General features: G+C 51.8%; 1 protein-coding gene across 1 annotated transcript in view; it reads right to left on the bottom strand.

Annotated features, from left to right (window-relative positions):
• Positions 1–11,533, bottom strand: part of LOC102435951 (pappalysin-1-like) — a gene marked incomplete at its 5' end in the record, with an annotated part of 34,237 nt that extends 22,704 nt beyond the window's left edge. The window contains 2 exons of the mRNA XM_006091081.3: positions 5,843–5,952; positions 11,386–11,533. Coding sequence (XP_006091143.2) covers positions 5,843–5,952; positions 11,386–11,533 — 258 coding nt within the window. The remainder of the gene's footprint in view (positions 1–5,842; positions 5,953–11,385) is intronic.
• Positions 11,534–19,495: the final 7,962 nt, after the last annotated feature.

Here is a 19,495-nt window from a genome sequence, read left to right as displayed (position 1 = left end):
CATCTCTACCCTCACCACCATCACCAACACCATCAATACCACCACTTGTTGTTATCACCATCACCTTCACCAGCACCACCACTGTCACCAATAACACCAGAACTACTGCTGTCACACTACCACCACCACTGCTATCATCTTCATCATTGCCAACCCCACCATCATTATCCAGATCCTTATCAACACAAAGTCCTCTATTACATAAATATTGTGGTCCAAGACCTATGCTCAGAACTTTCATCTATTTCTTATCATAACTATAAGATAGGTACTAATTTTGAATCTGGTTACACAAGAGGAAACTGAAGCACAGAGAAGTTAAGCAAGTTGCCTCAAATCATACACATAGATGATGGCAGTCAGGAATTAAACCCACATCTATCTGATTCCAGGTCTATACTTTGAATACCACACTCTCCTTCAGATTCCCCTAACCCCCAAAGCTGCAAACATAAAGTGGCTTACTCTTTTGAGTAAGACCAAGGTTCAAAAAGGTGGAGAGGCTTTGAAACAAATACGGGAGCGGGCAGAGTGTCTAAATGACGGGACCCAGGCGGAACCAGACATATAAGAAAATACACTGAGCCTCCTCATTCTGAGCTCAGATCCCACACCCCTCCTGATATTTTCTAAGATATGCTGTCTTTTCTCCTGGACTTTTCCTTGGTTTATGGGACCTTCTGTGAGTGAACTGTATCATTTAACTTGAGAAAAAAATGAAAAACTGTATATTTTCCTTTTGTTATCAAGTGGGTAAGCTTTTTGAAAGCCTAGGCATTTTCTACCCCATATCCCTTGAATCTGAAGAATACCTGACATTTCAATGGAGGTATGCAATCAGTGGCTTTGAACGAGTGAATGAACAGATGAGTGACTGTATCATTATGTCTATGAGTGAATGAGGAATCGCTGGAGTCTGGACACATCTCTCCATCTATGGGCTTCCCCTCCACGGCTCAGGATAGCCCTTCTATACATTGATATGCACTCTGAACCATTCCACCTCTGACCTTTGGACACCTGGCAGGATTTTCCACGGTGCTATCTTCTCTTCAAGGAATGAATTCTGTATCATTTGTTGCAAGGGTTGCATTTATAACATAAATCATAAACGTACGCATAACAAGGTGGTTGCCTTGCAGGACGGATACAGGAGAATTAGCCTTGGGTTCAAATTCTGATTCAGACACATTAGTTACATGAATGGGGCAATGGCAATTTCTCAGAACTTCAGTGTCTTCATCTATTAAATGGTGATAATATGTATCTCACTGGCGTGTGATGGAGACAAAATGAGTTGGCACATATGAAATTGCCTAATAAGCAGTGCCTACATATCATAGATATTCAATAAATGTTGATTTCTTTTTTCTGTCAATTCCCTCCCTCTGGCCCTATCTTCCTCTTTCCCTCTCTTTCCTCCTTCCACCCTTTTCTCAGAAGCCATTATAAAATTCAAGGCCCCATCTACCTAGAGCAGTGGTTCTCAACCTTGGCTGCACATTAGAATCACCTGGGAATCTTTTTAAAATCCTGATTTCTGGGCCTCATCCTCCGGAAATTCTGTTTCTTTGTTATGGGGTGGGTCCACAACACGCAATAACAAAGAAACAGAATTTCCGGAGATAGAGGCCCAGAAATCAGGATTTTAAAAAGATTCCCAGGTGATTCTAATGTGCAGCCAAGGTTGAGAACCACTGACCTAGAGGGATTATAAGCAGCTGAGGTTGTGAGCAGCATTTTCTCTTGGGAAACTCTCCAGCTCCTCTGGGCGAGAGGAAGTGCTGGGCAGACAGGCGGTGCTCCTGAGGAGCTGGCGGCAGAGCCTGAACCCTGAATTCTAGGTACCCGGCACCAGAAGAGTCTATCTCATTCAAAGGTTGCGAGCCAACAGCTTCCAGGCTACACAACCCACAGAAACGTTTGGTTTGGCACATGAAGTACTTAACAGAAGTCAAAATTATTGGCCAATATGTAAAAAACCCCGAGAGATTTCATATTATAAAGACTCAAGAAAAAATGGAAAATCTGGCCACCCCAAGCCCTTATTTCCACCTTGTCACACTTGGCTAGAGCCGCCCCCTATGGACGCAGCCTGGTATCCTCAGTTCACCACAGTCCCCACCATTCCCTGTAGTCTCTCCTCATTCAGCCCGAACGACACTTCTATCTGTCCTCGAGTTTTGTATTGTATTGTCTCATTTATTAGGTTGGAAGAAGATTTCTTAGTTTCCCTATTACTTTCAAAGTGCACGTGTATGTACCTGTGTGTGCGGGGTAGGGAGAGGAGAGGGGAGTCTGGGAGGAACTCCCACGGGGGAGTACTTTAAAAAAATAAAGGGATAGAGTGTTTTGTTCTTAAAGAAAGTCAAACTAAAATATTTTAGTACAACTGAAACTAACATAATCTTATATGCCAATTATATACCAATTAAAAAATAAATAAAACCAACAGGGATTTACCTTGGTGGTAGGGGCACTGCCTGGCATGGAGAGGGGAGGACTCTGGGGAGCTGGAAATGTCCCCACCCCGACTTGGGTACTGGTTTCACGAGTGGACACAAATATAAACACTTACCATGCCGTATGCTTAAGATGACCATGTAAGTTATAGCTCAATTAGGAGTAAAGAACCTCAACTGTATCTGAAAGTCCTCTTTGTTAAGTTGGGTAGTATGTACGTGAGGGTCTGCTATATTTCCTCTAAGTCTGAAATATTTATAGTAAATACTACTGCTGTTATGAAACATATACTAGTACATAGGTATTCAACATAAAAAAATGGTATTTGGCCTGCTTCACCCATTCAGCCCACCTGCCTGGATCCTGCACATGTTTGAGTTTGTGGCTCTTTGATCTCAGCCTCTCTCATTTCACAGATGGGGAGACCGTGGCCTAAAAAGTGATACAATTTGTCCAAGGACATATAGCAAGAAGGTTCCTGGGCTTAAACTAGGCCTTGGTCACCTCACTCAGCAACCATAAATATTTAGTGAGCACCTACTGTGAGCTAGGCACTGCGGGGCGTATCATGGTAAATAAGATGACCACGGGCCTACCTTCACAAAGGTCACTGTTGTGGTAGCACATGATGTCAGTGGTGATACTGTACTCATCTAAGTAGTCCTCATTCTCTCCTTATATGCCAGTGGGTGCTTAGAACTGAGCCCGTCATGTACTGAGCACAAGTGGCAGGCTACAACTGGCCTGCCTGGGCTCACAAGAGGCAACAGTGAGGTCTCTCTTCCTAACTTTGTGTGCAGTGACAGTAACTTGGAAAACCTGATATTTGCCACGGTGGGAATATTTACACCACAGTAAGTGGCAAATGCTACAAATCAGAGTTCATTTCGGGGGGGGGGCGGGGTAAGGGGGCGTTGCTAACCGTTTACCAGCATATCCCTGGTAAGAGGTCAGTAAACATTTTGCCTTTATTATTATTGTACATTCAAGATAGGCTGCATGGGTAGCTTGAATAAGCTGCAGCATCAAACTGACATGGGTCCCCGTTCACTTCCTCTTAGGCATGAGGCTTCCATCTCTGAGACTCCATTTCCTCCACTGGAAAAACAGAGACTACTACCTACCTCATAGGGGAGTGTGTGTGCATATGTGTGTGTGAGTTGGAGTTTGAGGTGAAAATAAGTGACCCAATGCCCGATGCACAGTAGGTGTCCATGAACTGTCAGTTCTAGCCTCTCACTTTCTTACCCTGGGACAAAGGTGACAGGAGTGGGGGTAGACCTTTGCCCCGACCATCTACCTTACGCTGGTCCTGGGAGGCAGACCCGCAGAAGGCAGAGCTGTCCAGGGCCTGCTCCGGCCTGGTGCCTCCCGCACCAGCAGCTCTATTTCTGCAGCTCTCGCCACACAAGGGGCAAGTGTGCAGCGGAGGCCAGCTTTCTGCCGTATTCCTGGAAATCATCAATCTCTGCCCTTCACCCTCCTCCCTTTTTCTACCACATTTTTTTCCTCCTGGATAATGAGGCCTCCGGAGACCGGTGGAGGTCTGAACCTCGTTATGGCTCTCTTGGTAGGCCGGCATCAATAAAGGCCGGCCGACCAGGGAACCAGGTGGGGGCTGGGGCAGGCAGGCAGCGGGTGGGCAAATGGGGAGGGGGCTTGCAGGCTTTCAAATCCCTGGATTTATTTCACAGTGAATTATAACTGAACTCTTTAGTGCCCCGGGCTCTCAGAGGGAGGGGTGGGAATTCACCTGGGGTGGGGAGGGTGCGGAGCAAAGGCCTGAGTGGAAGCTGGGCCAAGGCACCATGGTCTGGGCCAGGCAAAGGAGCCCCGCGGTCCCAGGTGTGAGTGGTCCCCTGGGTCTGCACTGTGTGGGAGTATGTCCCTGCCTGTGGGTGTGTGGGAGTCAGGGTAGGAGCGAGAGGGAGGCACGGAGGGAAGGAGCTGAGATCATGGTCCAGGCTCTGCTCCTGTGTGACTCTGGGTGAGGGATGGCGAAAGGCATGGCCAGTGGAGAAAAGGGCTGGAGGAGTGCGAGCTGAGGGAAACAGGGCTGCCTGGTGGGTGCGTGGGAGAGTCAGAGGCAGGAAGACAGAGACCAGGGAGACAGAGGGGGTGGACATGGAGGGAAAGAGGGCGGGGGAGGCAGAGTGAGGTAACAGTCCTGTCAGGAGAGGGAAGAGAGACACAGGGAAAACAGGCAGGAAAGGGAGATAAAGTTGGAGATGGCACAGAGAGCAGCAGAAGAGGAAGAGGAGGGGAAGGGAGGGGAGGACAATGCTGGGGGGCACGGGGCAGCAGAGGGGGGCTGGCCAGGTCCATTGGCCCAGAGTGCTGAGTAAGCCCTCACAATCCTGCCCTCCTCTCATTTGAGAAACAGGACACCTGGTATCGGGTTCTTCCCAGCTATCTGGGGCACGATCTGCAGGTGGGCAGACTGGAGGCCTCCCAGCACCCAGGCAGGAGGCTGGGCCAGAGACAGAGCTGAACCTCAGCCTTGCACCCCAGAGCCTCTGCCTCCCACTTTCTCCAGGGGAAGGGCAGTGCCCAGAGCCGGTTCCTGTGGCCTGGAATGCGTGCTGCCCTGGAGGACAAGAGCGGCCCCCACATCAGCTCTGAGGGCCCCTGACTGATCACATAAAGGAAGTGGGGGTGGCCAGCTCCCAAATGAAATGGGCAATGCCATTGGCTGTCAGGAGGTGGGGCTTCCAAGGTCTGGCTGGGCAAGCCAGCCTGGCACCTTGAGTAGAGCAGGGCATGTGGCTCAGGCTTGGGTTCGAGCTGTCGCTCCGGAGATCTCAGGGTCCATGGCCGAGAAGGCAGAGAGTGCTGCCCACCCTGCACCACAAAACCATTCCAAGGTTTAAATGCAGTCTGTGTGCCAGGACTGGGCACATGAACATAGTAAGTGCTTCACAAACTGTAGGTGTTACTGGTTCCCCATATCGCATATTAATTGCTTTCCACCAAATGAGGAAAGCACAGGGAAGATGCCAGAAATCTAGGCTGTGGCATGTAGAAGACTTCCAAGAGCTCACACTGAGAAGCCCGACAGCACCTCTCTCATGAGTGCGCGTGTGACCCGACTCTGTGCTCTCTACTCATGCGTTTGTGTCCAGGTTTCCTCTTCTGTAACTAGAAACATCAGTCCCCTAGGCTGTCATCCAATTCAGTGGGACAGGAAAGCTAGGTCCTAAGCACAGGACCCAACAGAGTATTAAATATTTAAGGACTGGAGAGTGATTGTGACAGAGAGGTGTGGCCATGTGACAGTGTAACACAGGTAAAGCGATGAGTGCAGCACCCAGGCAACGCAAATGTTCGACAAGGGCATTTTCCTCCCCTTAGGCCCAGGTAGGAAGCCCTTGTCACTTACCTGCACCCGCGTGGGGTTCAGCCAGTGAGGGATGTCACGGACAGTCACGTTCGTGGGCAGGATAATGGGCTCGCTGTTGTGGTCCAGGCAGGAGGTGGCACACTCGGACCCTGTGGGAAGCAGAGTGTGAGCTGGCCACTTAGCCCCAGTCTCCTAACGCCCAGGGCTGCTCTCCCCAGAGTGGGCCCTGCCGCTCTCTGGCCCCCAGTGGACTGGGCTGCCCACCCTGAGGGCAGTGGGAGGGAGGGAACTCCCCAGCAGGGCTGCCCCTGGTCTCCCTGACTGTTCTCTCGTCTCCAGTTCAGCTGGCACCCACTGCCATTTGCATCGGCCCCGAGCCCAGTTTGGTCTTGTTCCTCCTTTGCTTGAAGACCTTTCCAAGGTTCCCCATATCCAGGGCAAGGTCCAACCCCCTTCCCCGGCCTTCATGGTCTCATCTCCCACTAACTACATTCACACTTTTGTTTAGTCCAACTGACCTGCGCCTGGCTTTCCCTCTGAGCCCCACACATCCTTTCCTCTGTCCTGCTCTCATTCTCTCCCCCTGAATCATCCCGCCATCTGCCTTCTCACAGTCAAGTCCTACTGGCTTCAAGGCCAAGGTCATGTCCTCCAAGAAGCCCGCCCCATGTGTGCAGCGGAGGGAGCAGTGTTCAGCAGTGAGGAGTCTCACTCCAGGGTTGGCCCTACCCCCTGTGTCTCCCTTCCACAGTTACAGAGATGCCCCGAGAGGGCAGGGACAAGGTAGGTTCATCCCTGAGCCTAACCTGCTGCCTGACACACAGGGATTGCTAATAAGCACCAGCCGAGTGAGTGGTGATTGCAGTCCCAGGTTTTTTCTTGGCACAGGACTTGCATTCATGCCTTCTACTCTTCTTCAAATGGTGCCTTACCAGGACCCTTCAGACCCCCAGCCTGCTTAGAGGAGACCTTTGTGCTTTCCTGACTGGCCAAACCCCCCTCACAGCACCTGCATTTGTCACTACCCCTTCCGGTTGGCTTGGTGACTTTTAACATCTGTCAGTATCTCTCTACCCTGTGGGATTGTAAGCTCCACAAGGTCAGCACACTGTGCATGGCAGATGGCAGCCACTCGATAAGGACTTATGACATGAATGAAAGAGATGTTGAGGCAATGAGTGCATAGATGGAGAAGAAATAAGTGAATGAATTCATGACACAAGGAGTGAAAGGAATAGGGGCTTAGGTATCTTATGAAGAAGGAAGTGAGTGTGTGAGTGGGTGCATGAATGAATAAATGACCGAATACATGGAAAGGAATACAAAGAACTGAAAAAAATGAAGGCATGGATGACCAACGGGGACTGAAGCCTTCGGTCCAGGGATTTCTCCTTGAAGATGATTAGCTGTCTAGCTATGGGATGGCAAGCTGGCTCTAATTTAGCTCATTCAAACTCTGGCCTGACCTCACACATTCTGACATCTCTTGAAAATCAATCCTATCCCAGGACATGTCCCCAGGCCTCCAAAAAGGTGCTTACTCATGTGGGCAAAGAGTAGGGGTGAGGATCCGACCAGGGCCCTAAGGAGGCCTTTCCCCACCTGAGCGCCAAGACCACCCTGAACACCAGAACACCATGCATTCACAAGAGACAGACAATTCTTTAAAATATATAAATATATAAAAGTGTATAAAATACATACATATATATATTATATATATAAAATTCTATTAGCCGTTCTAAAGCCTCCCTTCCAAATGTGTGTGTATGTGTATACATACAGGGTGGGGCAAAAGTAGGTTTAAAGTTGTTCATATGGAAAATAATAAAATAATCTATATATATAAAAGGCTAATATGCAAAGTGTCCCCTCGGGAGTTTGACCGGGAGACTGGGAGTTCAATCACTCACTATGACGTGTGCTGACCACCAGGGGGCGACGTAGAATGAAGGAAGGCCCCGGCTGGCAGCTCCGAATGGCCCTGATTGCCAGCCAGGCCTAGGGACCCTACCCGTGCATGAATTCTGTGCACCAGGCCTCTAGTTAATAGATGATAATACAAGAATAAACTCTGTGTTTCAAGTCCATCATGGCACAGTGACTGAGTGTCAACCTATAAACCAGATGGTTACAGTTTGATTCCCGGTCAGGGCACATGCCTGGGTTGTGGGCTTGATCCCCAGTAGGGAGCATGCAGGAGGCAGCCAATCAATGATTTTCTCTCTTCATTGATGTTTCTATCTCTCTCCCTCTCCCTTCCTCTCTGAAATCAATAATAAATATATTAAAAAACGAAACCCTACTTGTCCCACCCTGTACACATGCATACACACATACATATGGACATGTGTGCATACACACACACTTCTCGTGCATGCATAGTTTATCCCGTGAACTCCTGTTGCAGCTTGTCCTCCCTTCAGTGGAAGAGGCATGGGGGTAAAGAGGAGGCGAGGGTGGGTGGCAGGTGCAGGACAGGTTAGAACCTCCTCACTTTACACACCAGGATGCTGAGCCCAGAAGGGGGAGTGACCTGCCTTGCGGGTGCCTTTCAGAGGTTGCTCCTTCTGCACATCCAGCCCCTAAGAGAGGTGCCCTCACGCCCCTTTCACAGGTGCCCAGAGCTCAGGTTACAGAGCTGGCGGTCCAGGACTATGAATGAGAACCGCTGTCTCTCTGACTTCCAAGCCCAGCGATGGAAATAATGGAGCCTCACAGAGGAAGAGGAAGGGAGGCAGTGGAAGGGGACAGAGGCTGGTGAAGGGCCAGAGGAGAAGAAAGCAATGGGGGGAATGCGAACAGTCAAAGACGAGTGATGAGAATAAAGGGGACACTGGCTGGGCAGTGGGGGAAGCTCAGAGCTGGGTGGGTGTCATGAGATCCATCCTGGAGTTTCTAGAGAGCAAGGACTACGCTAGTCTTCCAGGATAAAATGCTTCTCAAAAAAAGAAGGGGCCGCCTCTGAGACACAGACCAAAGCTGTCTTATCCCAAGAGGGGAGAAAGGAAAAATTCTGGTCAACACAGGAGGCAATGGCCGCCCTGTGCTGCTGCCTGTCTTACTTCCTCTTCTCTGTGCTCTCTCCTCTGCGCTCCCCTCCCCCACACCTGGGCAGCTCTGGGCTTGGAGACCAGGCTGCTGTGTTGTGATATATGAGCCCTAATTGGCATCATCACAGAGCAGTAATCTCACCAGGCCCCTGCCTGCCTCTCCTTCCCCAAGGAGCAGGGAGGTGGCAGCTTTGGTGGCAGTAGCCATGAGAGCTCCTCACTGCCAGAGCCTCCCTGTCCTGCTGTGGGGGCTGGCTCTGGGCAGCCCCAGATGTGCCCTCCAGCCCCCAAGTCCCACACAGACCTCACCCCTTTACAAGGCTTTTGATGAAGTCCCTCTCCTTAGAGAGGTGGGCTCTCCCCAGGGAGGGGCTCCACCTGGGATGGGTGATGTCTGAGCGGCCTTCAGAGGTGAGGAGGGAGAGGGAGCTGGTCCCCAGGAGGTGAGGAGGGAGAGGAGCTGGGTGTCCAGCAGGGACCCTGCCCTCCCTCTTCCTTCTCACTCAGTGTCCCCCGTTGCTTCTCCTGGCTAGGCTGCCCTGTGTGCCCCCACCTCCCTGGGTGACCCATTCATCAAGGGCATCTGCGTGGCAGTGGGAGCATGGGCTGCAGGGCAGGGAAGGAGATTCAGGTTCCAAGGTCAGACAGACTTCCTTCCCTTTCGGCTCTGATCATGAGGAAGCTCATGGGTGAAGGGGATGCTGCTGCCACCTCCGCCCACCGCTAGACTGTGCTGAGGGCAGCAGAGCCAGGCCCTGCAGCTCATTTGCGTGTGGCTGTGATATGGGAATGCAGCATATGCACAAGGTGGGCAGGAGATGTATCGGTGTGCATGGTGGTGTGAGCTCTGTTTGCCTTTTGTGCATCTTTCTGTGTGTTTGATACGTTTGGGGCCTAAGAGGTGGTTGTGCCTGTAATGTGTGTGTGTTCTGATGTGTCACGTGTGAGCTTGAGCTCCGTATGCCTGTGTGGATGTGTTTGTGTGGGTGCTGTGTTCATGTGGCATTTGGCTGATGTGTACGTGCTGGGCATGAGTTTACTGAAGGATGTGTGTGTTTGGGTCTACGTTTCATTCCCAAACATGTGTGCTGGTGTTTATTTATGCATGTATGAATATATTTGAATACACCAGTGGGTGTAGACATAAAGTCTGTTTTTATAGGTTTTTTTTTTAAAAAATAAAGTAACTCAATCAGTGTTTTGCTTACTGCCATTCGTGAGTGTGACTGAATGTTCACTGCATATCCTAAGCTGGGAGTAGGGACGCCATCACAGACGTAGTGTCCAGAGCTGTGCACATCCGTCAGCAGTGACGGGAGGAGCACTGGCCTTGGGAAGGAGCAGCCAACAGGCTCGCTGTTGCTCACCTGTTGCCCCACATTCTAGAATGTCCACATTGGCAAGCCCTATGAGATCCTACCTCTGTGCAAGCCTCGTGTCAAGGCCCTTTGGACCATGGCTCTGTAGGATCTTAAAGTGCCTTCTGAATTGTCACAGAGGGCAACCGTGCAGGAGCAGGGCTGATTATAGGAAGGAGCGCTGGTTTCTCCTCTAGGTTTAGGTGCAGACTTCTGGGCTCTGAGGCTGCGTTCATCTCCAGCAGGGTGCTCAGGCCCTGCCCACCCCTGCTCTCAGGAAGTGGTCACTCATCTTGCTGGGTGCAGAACAGGCTGGCTCTGCGTGCTGGGGAGGGAGTGTGTGCACAGATAACCTTCTGCTCCAGACATGCCGGGTGATTGTCCCATAAATCACACTGGCCATGAGAAAGGACATTCAATTCCCTGGGCTTTTCATCATGGTCAATTAGGGAATCCGCCCAAAAGGTCAGCAGCACTGTCCTCGGCTGAGCTCCGGCTCCATGCACACCCCGTTCCCCAGAAAGCCTCGGGACGGTGATTAATGTGTCTGTCCAGACTTCTGGTTCCCACCAGGCCAATGCCTGGCATCAAAGCCCAGGTTGCCTCCCTCACTGAGAGCACTTTGCAAACTGGCCTATCACCTCGCAAATGGTATTTTGAAGCTGCTATTTGTTTATCTTCATTTCGGAGGCAACCGAGACGCCATGGAAAGAACTCGGGCTTTGGAGCAGGTTCTGTTCTCCCTTTAAGTCTCCATTTGCTCAGTTGTTGAAGGTTACTGAGAGGACAGGACATAACGCCTCTAAGTGCTGGCCATGTAGACGCTCATGAGTGATTACTTATGCAAATGTTAAGATTAATAATAAAGGCAGCCACACTGAACCACTACTGCCTTCTCATCTCCCTCCCCCTGCCACATGGTTCCTCTGTCTGGAATATCATTTCGTGCCCAACAAGCTCTTTCAGAGCCCTGTGTAGGTGAGCCTGCTATACACACTCCCCCACCACCGCATCCCTGCCCCAACTCTCTCCAGGAGGAAGGAGCCTGGTTGCATCCGGCTCCCTTTCCCAGGGCCCCACAGGGCAGAGGCACCCAGCTACCCAGTGAGGCACCAGCCTGGGCTCTCCGGAGCTCTCGCCCCTCCCACGCTGCCCGCATGCACCCGCCTACCTATGGCGTAGCCTTCAGGACACTGCAGTTTGAGGTTGCTGTTGAGCTGGTTCGGGGCCGAGCACTGGCCTTGCATCTCCCGGCAGAGGTGGAAGGAGCCGCTCCAGGTCCCGTCTTTCCGGCAGTGGATGACGTTGCTCCCCCGGCCCTGAGCACCACGGAAACACAGTCAGACCAAGACACCACCCTCCACCGAAGCTTCTCAAGGAAAAAAGGAAACCAGAGCAATTTGTTAACACTGGTGGCACCAACTGCATTGGTAATACCTCCACTGGTAATACCTCCATTCTACAGACGGGGAAACTGAGGAGGGCTCAGTGTGGGCCCTTTCTGCAAACCCCTTTCCACGTCTGAACTGGCCAAAGCGTCTCAGAGAGCCTAACCCCCAGGCTCCCTAAGTCCTGGCTCCGTGTCCCTGCAGAGATTTCAATCAGAGAGATTTGTTTTGTTGGTTGTGTTTATTAACTGAGAAGGCAGGGGCCCCAGTGCACCACAGCCCATACGATGAGTGAGAGCACGGGCCCGGGACTGTTTGTGAGGAGGCAGGGACACACCAGAGCTTGCTTCCTCTCAGGCAGTGAGAGAACATCCCATGCCAGGCCTCTGCCATTTGCTCGCGGCGCTGCCTGGGCCCAGCTGGGAAGCTTTCTCTTGCCCGCTCCTTCCTTCCTTCTTTCCTTCCTTCCTTCCTTCCTTCCTTCCTTCCTTCCTTCCTTCCTTCTTTCCTTCCTTCCTTCCTTCCTCCCTCCCTCCCTCCCTCCCTCCCTCCCTTCTTCCCTCCCTCCTTCCTTCCTCATCATCCGTTCCATTCATTCCAGCAATGAAGGTAGCAAGAAGCTGGCATGGGGATGCTTTGACCTGTGCCCTCCCTAGAGTCTTTAAAATAGACAATACTCAGTTCCTCCATCTTCTGCACCGCGGAGGCAAACGCAGCTTGCAGACACAGGCCTTCCTGCAAACCCCGTTCTGTGTCCAAGGTTCTAACGGGAGCCCAGCTCTGTAGAAGCCTCAGAACTGCCTCTGAATTCAAGGACCACCTCTTAGTGCCCATTCTGCTCCCAGCTCTGTGGGGCCCCAAAGTAAAGCGAGCTAATATCTGGTCCCACTGAGCCGGGGAAGAAAAGACAGTGGTGTGAGCAGCCAGCCATGTCAGTGTGACTGCTCAGTCACAGTGCTGTGAGTACACGGGGACAGTCACCGGTTGTGCAAGAGTAAGCAGGGAAGGCTTCATAGAGGAGTTGATATATGGAAATAAGTCTTTAAGGATGCATAAAATCACAGGCAGCACAGGGATGGGAGGACATTTCTAAAAGGCCAAAGGCCATGTGCAAATGCAAGGACGTATATTTAGCAGCAGAGTCCCCACCCCACCCCCACCAGCCTTGTGACCCAAGAAAGAAAATGGGGAAGATTGAGCTGGTAAGGCCAATAAGGTGTGGGGCCTTAAATGTCAGCTTATGTTTGGACTCCACCCCTTGGAAACAGAACCGTGGGTGGTTTCTGCCCAGGGGTCCATCTGCCTGAGAACAAGCTATGTATCCTCTCCCTCTTTCAAGGTCACAAGGAGAGAAAGTACACGAGGTAGAGGTGCTAACCATGCTCACCAGGGCACCAACCTGTGGAACGGCCCGTGTCCAATCCCAGAGCGCCCCAGCCTTAACTCTGCCTCATTCTCCTGCTCCTTGCTCCCTGCAGCACCATCTCCAACCTTGGACTTTCGTTTAAATTGACTGCATTACTGTAAGCTGAATCACACGGCCATGCTCTGTGCTCACTGCCCCTTCTGTCTGCTGTTTCCTATCCCCTCCTGCCCACAATCATCATCTGGCACAAGCCATTGTCTTAATGCCTCCTGACTGTGCAGAGCACACTGCCTTAAGGTCTCTGACACGCATCACCCGTTGTGCCTAGGTGATGAGCTCCCCAAGGTCTAGGAAGGTGCCCTATTCACCTTTGCAGCCGCAGGGCCTTCTGCAACCTTTAATAGGTCCTGGCCATTCCATTCACTCATTCATCACTCAAAGGATATTTCTTCTATTCACTCAAGAACTGTTTGTTAACAAAAGGTGGAGTGAATAGGTAGAGTTATGGAATGAACTTGGCTATTAAATGAAGAAAAATGAACACATGGATGAGGAAATCAATGAGTAGGTGAGTGAATGAAGAAATGAGGGGATGAATGAATGAGTGCATGCCAAGGAAACAAATAAAATCTTTGGAAGGGCTAATACAGGCTGAAGCTCCCATCTGGGAAAACAGCTGCAAGGAGACAAGATTCAGAAGAGAAAGAGGGGCCCTCTCTGGGCCTCTCCTGGGCCGGCACGAGGAGGGGCCAATGGTGTTGGGAATCTCTGTGTCCGTGGGTGAAGGGTGGCCCATCCCCAGCATGTAGCCGCGGGCCGACTTGCATAGTCCACCCAGAGATGTTCTGTGTGAGCTCAGGGGAAGTTTAAGAGGCTTCCAGAGAACCCCAACTCTCCCTCCCAGAGCCCCAGGCTCCAGGCCCCATGATTCTGCTGGGCCCCCAGGGGAGTAGGAAATTGACCCCAATTTCCTGGAGCCTTGGCCCGAGGCTATGATGCACTTGGCCTCCAGCCCCTGCAGGGCTGCAGACCTCAGCACTACGTGGGCCAGAGCTGGCTGGGGAGCTCAGTTTGCAACAGAGAATGTATCTGAACTCGCTGGAATCTGCTCGGGGAATTTCAAACCGGGAAGGCTCCACCATAAAAGGCGGGAGCATGAAGGCACTGGTCTTGCTGCCTCCAGTCTCTCTCTCCTGCCCAGCTCATCTGGCACTCTGTGCTGCTGACTAAATCTGCTTTAAGAAGACTCCTTCTGCTAAGATGCCTTCGCCTTCCACACCAGGCATGCTCCCAGGCTGGCAGTCCGGGCTTCCACGGCGGAACCCAGACAACAGGTCCAGCCCCACCTCTTGCTACGTGCATGTCCTTCCTTCTGGTCTCCTGGCCCCTCCAGCACACTTCTCTTGCTTCCCACCACCACACCTTTGACGCGCCCTCTGCACAGCAGACTTTCTGGAGCCTCTCTGGATGTTTAAACCCTCCTCTAGGACTAGATCTTGGGGCACTCGGGGCTTGCCTACCACCTGGTGAAGATCCTCGGAGTAGGTCCTTGATGTGAGTTGGACCGCAGAAGACCTGACTGTGCATCCAATATGGGAAGACCAGAGACCACTGGAGCACCTGGCTCTGAATGCACCATTTTGCACACTAAGGTGAAATCCTCAAGAGGGTTAAGCGTCCCTCAGCAAGTCTGCCTCTCTGAGCCTGCGTATACATCTGCAAGAAAAAGCATTGCATCCCGGCCAGTGTGGTTCAGTGATTACAGCATCAGCCACAGACCAGTCCTAGGTTTGATTCCTGGTCAAGGGCACATACCTGGGTTGCAGGGCCACAGAGAGGGAGAGATAGAAGCATCAATGATGAGAGAGAATCATTGATTGGCTGCTTCCTGTACGCCACATACTGGGGATGGAATCCGCAACCCGGGCATGTGCCCCTGACCAGGAATTGAACTGTGACCTCCTGGTTCATAGGTCGACACAACCACTGAGCCATGCCGGCTGGGCAGCCTAAGTGAAGCTTTTAGAGCTTGGCACACAATTCAGGCTAAGAGTTAGCTAAGACTCTTAACCACTCTGCTATACTGTCTCTAAGGGTACTTCAGAATCAACCAACCATCACCCATGTTTTAGAAATGCCAGCAGCAAGAATGGAGAAGTGATGTGGCCAGTCCTGTAGATGCCAATGCTGGGGCCAGGTCTCTTGACTGTATCTATGAATTTACCAGCGTGGGGGGGAGAGGAAAGGGAGGGGAGGGAGATGGAGAATTAAACTTCTATTTAGTAGAAATACAAATAAAATAATTGCAGAGAGAAATGTGGCTGCATCGGGGCAAGGCGGAACCAGGCAGTGCAGTGCAGGATTGAAATAGTTAAGCTCTGGAGGCAGCCTGTGCTGCCCACAGGAACCCCAGTTCTATCACATCCAGGTTGTATAAAGTCGGGCAAAGCACCTGACCTCACTGAACCCCAGGTCCCTGGTCTGTGAAATGGGACAGCAATGCCAGATGCCATGGGGCTTAAATGCAGTCATCTCTCTAAGCCAGTGGTTCTCAACCTTGGCTGCACATTAGAATCACCTGGGAACTTTTTTAAAATCCTGATTTCTGGGCCTCATCCTCCGGAAATTTTGTTTCTTTGTTACTAATGTTGTGGCCCCACCCCTAACAGAGTGACAACACGTCCTACAGGTGGTGGAGAGCTACAGGAGAGGGCAGGGAACAATTTGTTATGGGGTGGGGCCACAACATTAGTAATAAAGAAACAGAATTTCCGGAGGATGAGGCCCAGAAATCAGGATTTTAAAAAGATTCCCAGGTGATTCTAATGTGCAGCCAAGGTTGAGAACCACTGCAAGTATTAGCCCAGCAACCGGTGTGGAGCAGATGCTCAATAAATTGCAGCTGCTGTTAATTACTGGTCTCTGTTCCCAGGCACGTGTATTCACTTCCTGCAAGCGAGGTGCAGCCTGGGCAGGAAAACATGGCTTGTGTGATGACTTGGTTAGGAGATCTGAGGCTTTAAGACCTGATTCAGCCGATAACCTGCTGGGTGACTTGCCTAAGTCCCTTCTGCTCTCTGGGCTCCAGTGGTACCATTGATAGAATAAGTGGATGGAATGGGAGAAACTCTGAGATCCCGCCCACTGCTCACATCACATGGGTGATGTTTTCGACTTCCTCCAGGAAGCAAGGGTGCGTGGGCAAGCACTGGACGACCCTGAGACTGGACGGGGCTCCTGCCTGCGGGGGCACTGTACCCGAGAGCTCCTGCTGTGTCCACAGCAGAACCTGTCAAGGCAGCGGCACGCCACTGGTGGCAGAAAGGCTTCTACAGCCCCCCTCTGTGACCCACGGGAGGAACCGAGGGCATGTGGATCCCACTCCCACGCGCCCTCTCTTGCCCCTGCTGAGTTGCCGAAACCCACCATCAAGTAATAACTTTGTACACAAAATCCCTTCAGGCTTTTCCTCCCCTGCACCTCCCAGAGATCCCGTCCCCACGCCGAGATGGCCCACGCCCCGAATTACCTACAAACAACAACTGAGCCTGAATCCTCACCTCGGACAGCTCAGGAGCACCTGTGCGGGATTAGTGCTGAGACAATCAGGCTTCTCGCCGGTCCCCTGGGCACGAACCCATGCACCCTGCCTTTGCTACCTGACTGCCCTGGCAACCTCTGGGCCGAGCATCGGTCAACACCACCACCTCTCGCAACCGTGGGCAAGCACTGAGCCTCCTGAACCTTCCTTCCTCATCTGGCCAATGGGCATCTAGTGTCTTTTTCAAAGGTTTAGAGTGAGTTGTCAAAATAAGAGAAATCCTGCAACACTGGTTTGGCATCCAGGGAACACTTAACAACAAGAAAGCTGTTTTTAGGAAGGTTCTTTGTCTTGGTTTACAAAGATTCATTCTAGAACAAACGGTCCAATAGGGTAGCCACTACACAAGTGTGGGCTGTTTACATTTAAAACTATATACGACGTCATATTTCGTTGCTCAGTCACATTTCAGTGCTCCACAGCCACACGTGGCTAGTGGCCACCATACTGCCCAGCGCGGCTATGAGCGTTCACCATCACAGTGTGACCAGGCAGCGCTGGTCTAGAGGATCCATATCGTCTACAGATTTATTGAGCGAGAGGTCAGGTCTCCCTGTGGTTCCACTGATCTCCCCCGCCCACCCCCCACACACCCTGGCCTCACGCATGCTGGACGCTCCGTCTCTGACTTTCTGGGGTAACTTTGCAGCCATTGCCTTTGTGTTTAGCTCCTGCAAGAGGCCACTTGGAGCATCGGGAATCATCCTCACTAGACGTGACCTCACAGGTGGTCTGGTTCACTTGCACCACACCCAGGGCTGCTGGGTAGGGGCCACAGGTGTGCTGCACCATTTCAGGGGATACTCGTAGACATACACTGCTTTCATGGACCCCACCCACATGTTGTGTCTGAGGAAACTGAAGCTTAGTGAGTTAAATAACTTGCCCAAGTCTCCCCGCTAGTAAGGTGGTGGAACCAGGATCTGAACTCTGACACCAGGCCTAGCATCATCCTGGCTCCCAATGAACCAACCAAGTGGAGGGTTTACTTGTTAATTTGCTCTTGTGGCAGTGGGAGAGCGAACACGCATCTCCCCTACGACAGCCTCCGACCTCTCTGCCAGGGTCTGAACTCGTTTGGAAGGCCAAGAATTCCTGCTCGTACAAGCTATTGGGTTTAAGATGCTCCCGGCCGTACGTTTCTGCGCGTTTACAGGCAGCAAGAGGGGATCTGAGGTGAATACTAGATTTGGCTCCCAGTCCCCGGGGCTGAGGGCAGAGGAAATTCATTTGCAGTACAAACCAGAAACGTCAATTGTATTAGGAGCCCATTTGGCAGGCGCTCCCTCATTCTTTGAGCCGACAAGCCATACCCTGCTCCTTTGCGTCTAGCCTCTCCGCCTGCTGCCAAACTGAACTGCTTGAGTCGTCTGATACATCTACATTTCCCTCTCCTTTAAGTACAAACTGGCCATGAAAGGTACTTGGCAAGCCCCAGGCAGACTGGGTTTCAGTTTGATAACATGACCGCGGCCAGAATATTATTTGGCTCAGTAGTCGGGGTAACGGTCAGCAACAGTTTTATGTAAGGGAGCGAGAGGGAAGTTGATCGGCCTGCGTGAGGCCGTGGTAATCTCTGGCCTTAGCCTGTGCCAGCCCCGGCTTCTGCTTCCCTGGAAGTCAAGGATGGGAACGACTCGGCACACACATCCCTCAGTGGACACTACCAAGGATCTTCAGGGAGTGCCTACTGAATTCAGTCCGTCCACAGTTGGGGGGACCTGGGTTCTGATTCTGACTCCACTGACCCCCGCTGTGTCACCTTGGGTGGTTGAGTGACTTCTCTGAGTCTCAGTTCTCTGAACTGGAAAATGAGGTGATTGGCCTGGATGTTCCCAGCAGCGCTCTGCCCTGCCCTGTCATTTCCCAAGCCCCTACTAGGTGCCTGGCACTGTCCCCAGTGCTGAAAACATTTCCCAGCCTGGGGTGGGAGGTGGGGCGGGGAGGTGAGGTGGGAGCATAACATGGATTTCAGTGCAGTGTGTCCAGTGCTGTGAAGGAGGACCCTGAGAAGGGCACTGAGCCCAGCAGTGCCAGGGACATCAAGGCAGGGTCCCTGGAGGAGGGGGTCCTGAGCTGAATTGTCAAAGGTGGTTAGTGAGGCAGCTGGAAAGGGTGAGAGATGGCAGAGGGGAGGTCATTCTTACTGGTGATAGAGGAAAGGTCTTGAATGCCACCCTGAGGAGTTAGGGTTGAATCCTGAGGGAAATGGGAGTTGCTGGTTCACCAGCCTTTAAGCAGGGGAGCCGTCATGATCAGATTTATGCTCCAAACAAACCACTCTGGCTGAAACGTGGAGGAACAGTGGAGAGGCCAGGGCACAGGCGCAGGGAGGTAACCAGGGAGCTTCCTGGTGGCCCAGGAAAGAGGTGGTGGTGGCCTACGTTAGGGTGGAGGCACTGGAGATAGAGGAGGACTTAGGATGTCTTGGAGGGAGAATGGGTTGGGCTTGGTAATGGCTTGGCGGAGGGGAGGATGGTGGTTTGGCAGTGCCTGGTATTTGGTGGCCAACAATAAAGACTCGTGAGGACTGGCTGGAGGTGGAACCTGCACTGGGCTCAGGTGGCAGGACACTGGCCTCACCTGGATGAATACCCTTGCACGCCTGGGAGACACGGGGCTTGGGGTTCGGCCCTAACAGGTTGGGTCTATGAAGGTGGAATTCCTTATAGACTTTGGTCTTCTTTGGAGCTAGCTTGGCCTCTCATTTCTTTCCCATTCTTGACTCCCTACCTGTCTTCCTGGGGGGTGTAGGGGAGGTATGTGTAAGGATTAAGGGCAATTAATTCACAGAACTCCAGCAGAGGCCGGCAGGATGTTAGACTTCCTCTCGATTACAAGTGGACTAAATAAAATCCAATCCCTGCCATCTCCTTCTCTTCTTTTTTCTGAAGTTTTCTCAAAACTGCACCTTTAGTCTAAATAT

This window comes from Myotis lucifugus, unplaced genomic scaffold, assembly GCF_000147115.1.
Source record: "Myotis lucifugus unplaced genomic scaffold, Myoluc2.0 scaffold_87, whole genome shotgun sequence".
Classification (NCBI taxonomy): domain Eukaryota; kingdom Metazoa; phylum Chordata; class Mammalia; order Chiroptera; family Vespertilionidae; genus Myotis; species Myotis lucifugus.
This window is presented reverse-complemented; position numbering and strand designations above follow the sequence as displayed.